General features: G+C 52.2%; 1 protein-coding gene across 1 annotated transcript; it reads right to left on the bottom strand.

Annotated features, from left to right (window-relative positions):
- Positions 1-224: 224 nt before the first annotated feature.
- Positions 225-1,391, bottom strand: LOC130266491 (olfactory receptor 14J1-like). The gene has a single exon (XM_056515762.1). It carries the CDS (start codon positions 1,371-1,373, stop codon positions 441-443), a length of 933 nt encoding a protein of 310 aa, XP_056371737.1. The 5' UTR covers positions 1,374-1,391; the 3' UTR covers positions 225-440.
- Positions 1,392-2,619: the final 1,228 nt, after the last annotated feature.

The following is a 2,619-nucleotide window of genomic DNA, read 5'->3' as shown; positions in this document are numbered from 1 at the left end:
GGGACTGAGATGAGAGAGCCCTGAGGCCTTAAACCAGCACAGGGACTCTGAAGGGGAGTGTGGAAGTGAAGGAAGGGAAGGTTATGGAGCAGAAGTCTTGGAGCTGCCTGTCAGTGAGGAGCACTGGGGTTCCCTTTCACCCTAGATATTTCCAGAGGCACTGACCCTGCAGCTCCAGAGAAGTCAGGGACGAAAATGTCAGGGGAACATGGCACTACAGAGTTCTTTATTTTGTGTAAGCACATATGTAGTAAAACTCCTGGGTTACACAGTCTTTGGTTCACACTAGAAATGCAAATACTGAATTAAAAATGGTACATAAAAAGATTTTCCTGTGAAGAAATACCCAAAAATATAATACCCATGCTCGCAGAAAATCACAAGGTACAGAATGGGCTTTAATGAATAACATCAAAAGAGCTATAAAGGAGAATAAGAGTTTATTGCTTCTGAAAAGCATTCATGATGATTTTCCTCAGGTCATCTTTGAGCTCCTGGTTCCTCAGGCTGTAGATTAGGGGGTTCAGGGCTGGAGGCACCACCGAGTATAGAACTGAAACTGCCAGATCCAGGGATGGGGAGAAGATGGAGGGGGGCTTCAGGTAGGTAAATATACCAGTGCTGACAAACAGGGAGACCACAGCCAGGTGAGGGAGGCAGGTGGAAAAGGCTTTGTGCTGTCCCTGCTCAGAGGGGATCCTCAACACAGCCCTGAAGATCTGCACGTAGGAGAAAACAATGAACACAAAACAACCAAAAGCTAAACAGGAACTAACAGCAAGAAACCCAAGTTCCCTGAAGTTTGAGTTTGAGCAGGAGAGCTTGAGGATCTGTGGGATTTCACAGAAGAACTGGCCCAGGGCATTGCCACGGCACAGGGGCAGGGAAAATGTATTGGCTGTGTGCAGCAGAGAATTGAGAAAGCCACTGGCCCAGGCAGCTGCTGCCATGTGGGCACAAGCTCTGCTGCCCAGGAGGGTCCCGTAGTGCAGGGGTTTGCAGATGGACACGTAGCGGTCGTAGCACATGATGGTCAGGAGGGCAATCTCTGATCCAATGAAAAACGCAAAGAAAAACACCTGAGCAGCACATCCTTTATAGGAGATGTTCCTGGTGCCCCAGAGGGAATTGTGCATGGCTTTGGGCACCGTGGTGCAGATGCAGCCCAGGTCAGTGAGGGCCAGGTTGAGCAGGAAGAAGAACATGGGGGTGTGCAGGTGGTGGCCGCAGGCTACGGCGCTGATGATGAGGCCGTTGCCCAGGAGGGCAGCCAGGGAGATGCCCAGGAAGAGGCAGAAGTGCAGGAGCTGCAGCTGCCGCGTGTCTGCCAGTGCCAGCAGGAGGAAGTGGCTGATGGAGCTGCTGTTGGACATTTGCTGTGTCTTGGCATGGGGATCTGTAAATAAAGCAGTCATGGATTAGTTAAGTTTGGAGAGGACTTTAAATATCCCAGCCATCTAGGTGGCACTTTCCCCCCACTGCCTGCCCAGGGCTCTGCTGCCTGGAGCTGTCCCTGCCAGCAGCTGCTTCCCTGTGCCCAGGGCTGGGCCCTGCCAGTGCTGCCAGAGGCCAGCCCAGCCCTGGGGGCTCAGCTCTGCCCTGCAGACTCCTCCCAGCCCAGGGCACTGCCCAGGGCCTGCTCTGCCTCTACAGGCTCTGATGGCAATATCCGAGCAACCCTGAGAAGTCAGGAAAAGCAGCACTGATGCTGAAATGCCTGGTTTACTGGGATCTGAAGTAATATTTATTTTCTCTAAAATAAACTCAGAGATGAATATCATTGCACAATTTTCTATTCAGGCAGCTCAGAGCAGTAGATTAAAAAGGGGGATTTTCCCTTTTATATAGCCCCTGACATGCTGTGCTCCCTGTAAAATCACCTTGGATATGTTCTGGAGTTATATGTCAGGCTGGGAGAAATCCTGACCATTGCAGCATCCTCACCACTCAAGGAGAACACTTCCAATCCATAGCGGCTCTATCCTTCCACCTAGACCTTGTCCCCCAGTGCTGTGGGCAGCTCCCAGGGCTGGCTGAGAGCTGTCCCTGGCAGGCAGTAAAGTCCCTGCCCCAGCACAGTGCCCTGGGCTGCAGGACCCAGCTCTGCAGGACAGCCCTGGGCACCCCTGGCTACTCCACACAAGAGAGAATCAGAGAATGTACTCACAGAGTCTGTAGGCATTGGGATGTTCCAGCTTTAGGAGATCACTGCAGGAGCTGCAGCTGCCTTGTTCTGCAGCCAGAGGCTTCCTGTGTCAAGGGCTGAGAGCGATTCTGCCTCAGTCACTTCTGAGCGCCTTCCCAGCCCTGACTGATTGAAGCTCTCTGTGCCTCTGTGCTGTGCCTGGGGTGGCTGCAGGCAGTGCCCCAGCCCTGCTGGGCTCTAAGAAGAGTTGCTCAGCAAGAGAAATGTGTTTTTGAAGCTCTTGTGGCTTTCCAGCATCTCCTTCTGTGCCAGGAGCCCAGCCCAGTTTAGCAGCACAGACACAGCACAAGGACTTTAATGACCCTCTTGGGGTTTGTGCTGAGGCCCTGAACATCAGTCCCAGAGAGGGAGCTGAAGAAACCTCTCAAGAACTCAAAATCAGAATCAAACTCCAAAGTTTCTTGAAGTTTTAA

Source organism: Oenanthe melanoleuca, unplaced genomic scaffold, assembly GCF_029582105.1.
Source record: "Oenanthe melanoleuca isolate GR-GAL-2019-014 unplaced genomic scaffold, OMel1.0 S063, whole genome shotgun sequence".
In the NCBI taxonomy this organism is placed as follows: domain Eukaryota; kingdom Metazoa; phylum Chordata; class Aves; order Passeriformes; family Muscicapidae; genus Oenanthe; species Oenanthe melanoleuca.
The sequence above is the reverse complement of the archived record's forward strand: the minus strand, read 5'-3'. Positions and strand labels throughout refer to the sequence as shown.

Excerpts from the sequence above, each read along its gene's own strand:
- LOC130266491 (XM_056515762.1), bottom strand. The coding sequence starts at position 1,373 with ATGTCCAACAGCAGCTCCATCAGCCACTTCCTCCTGCTGGCACTGGCA.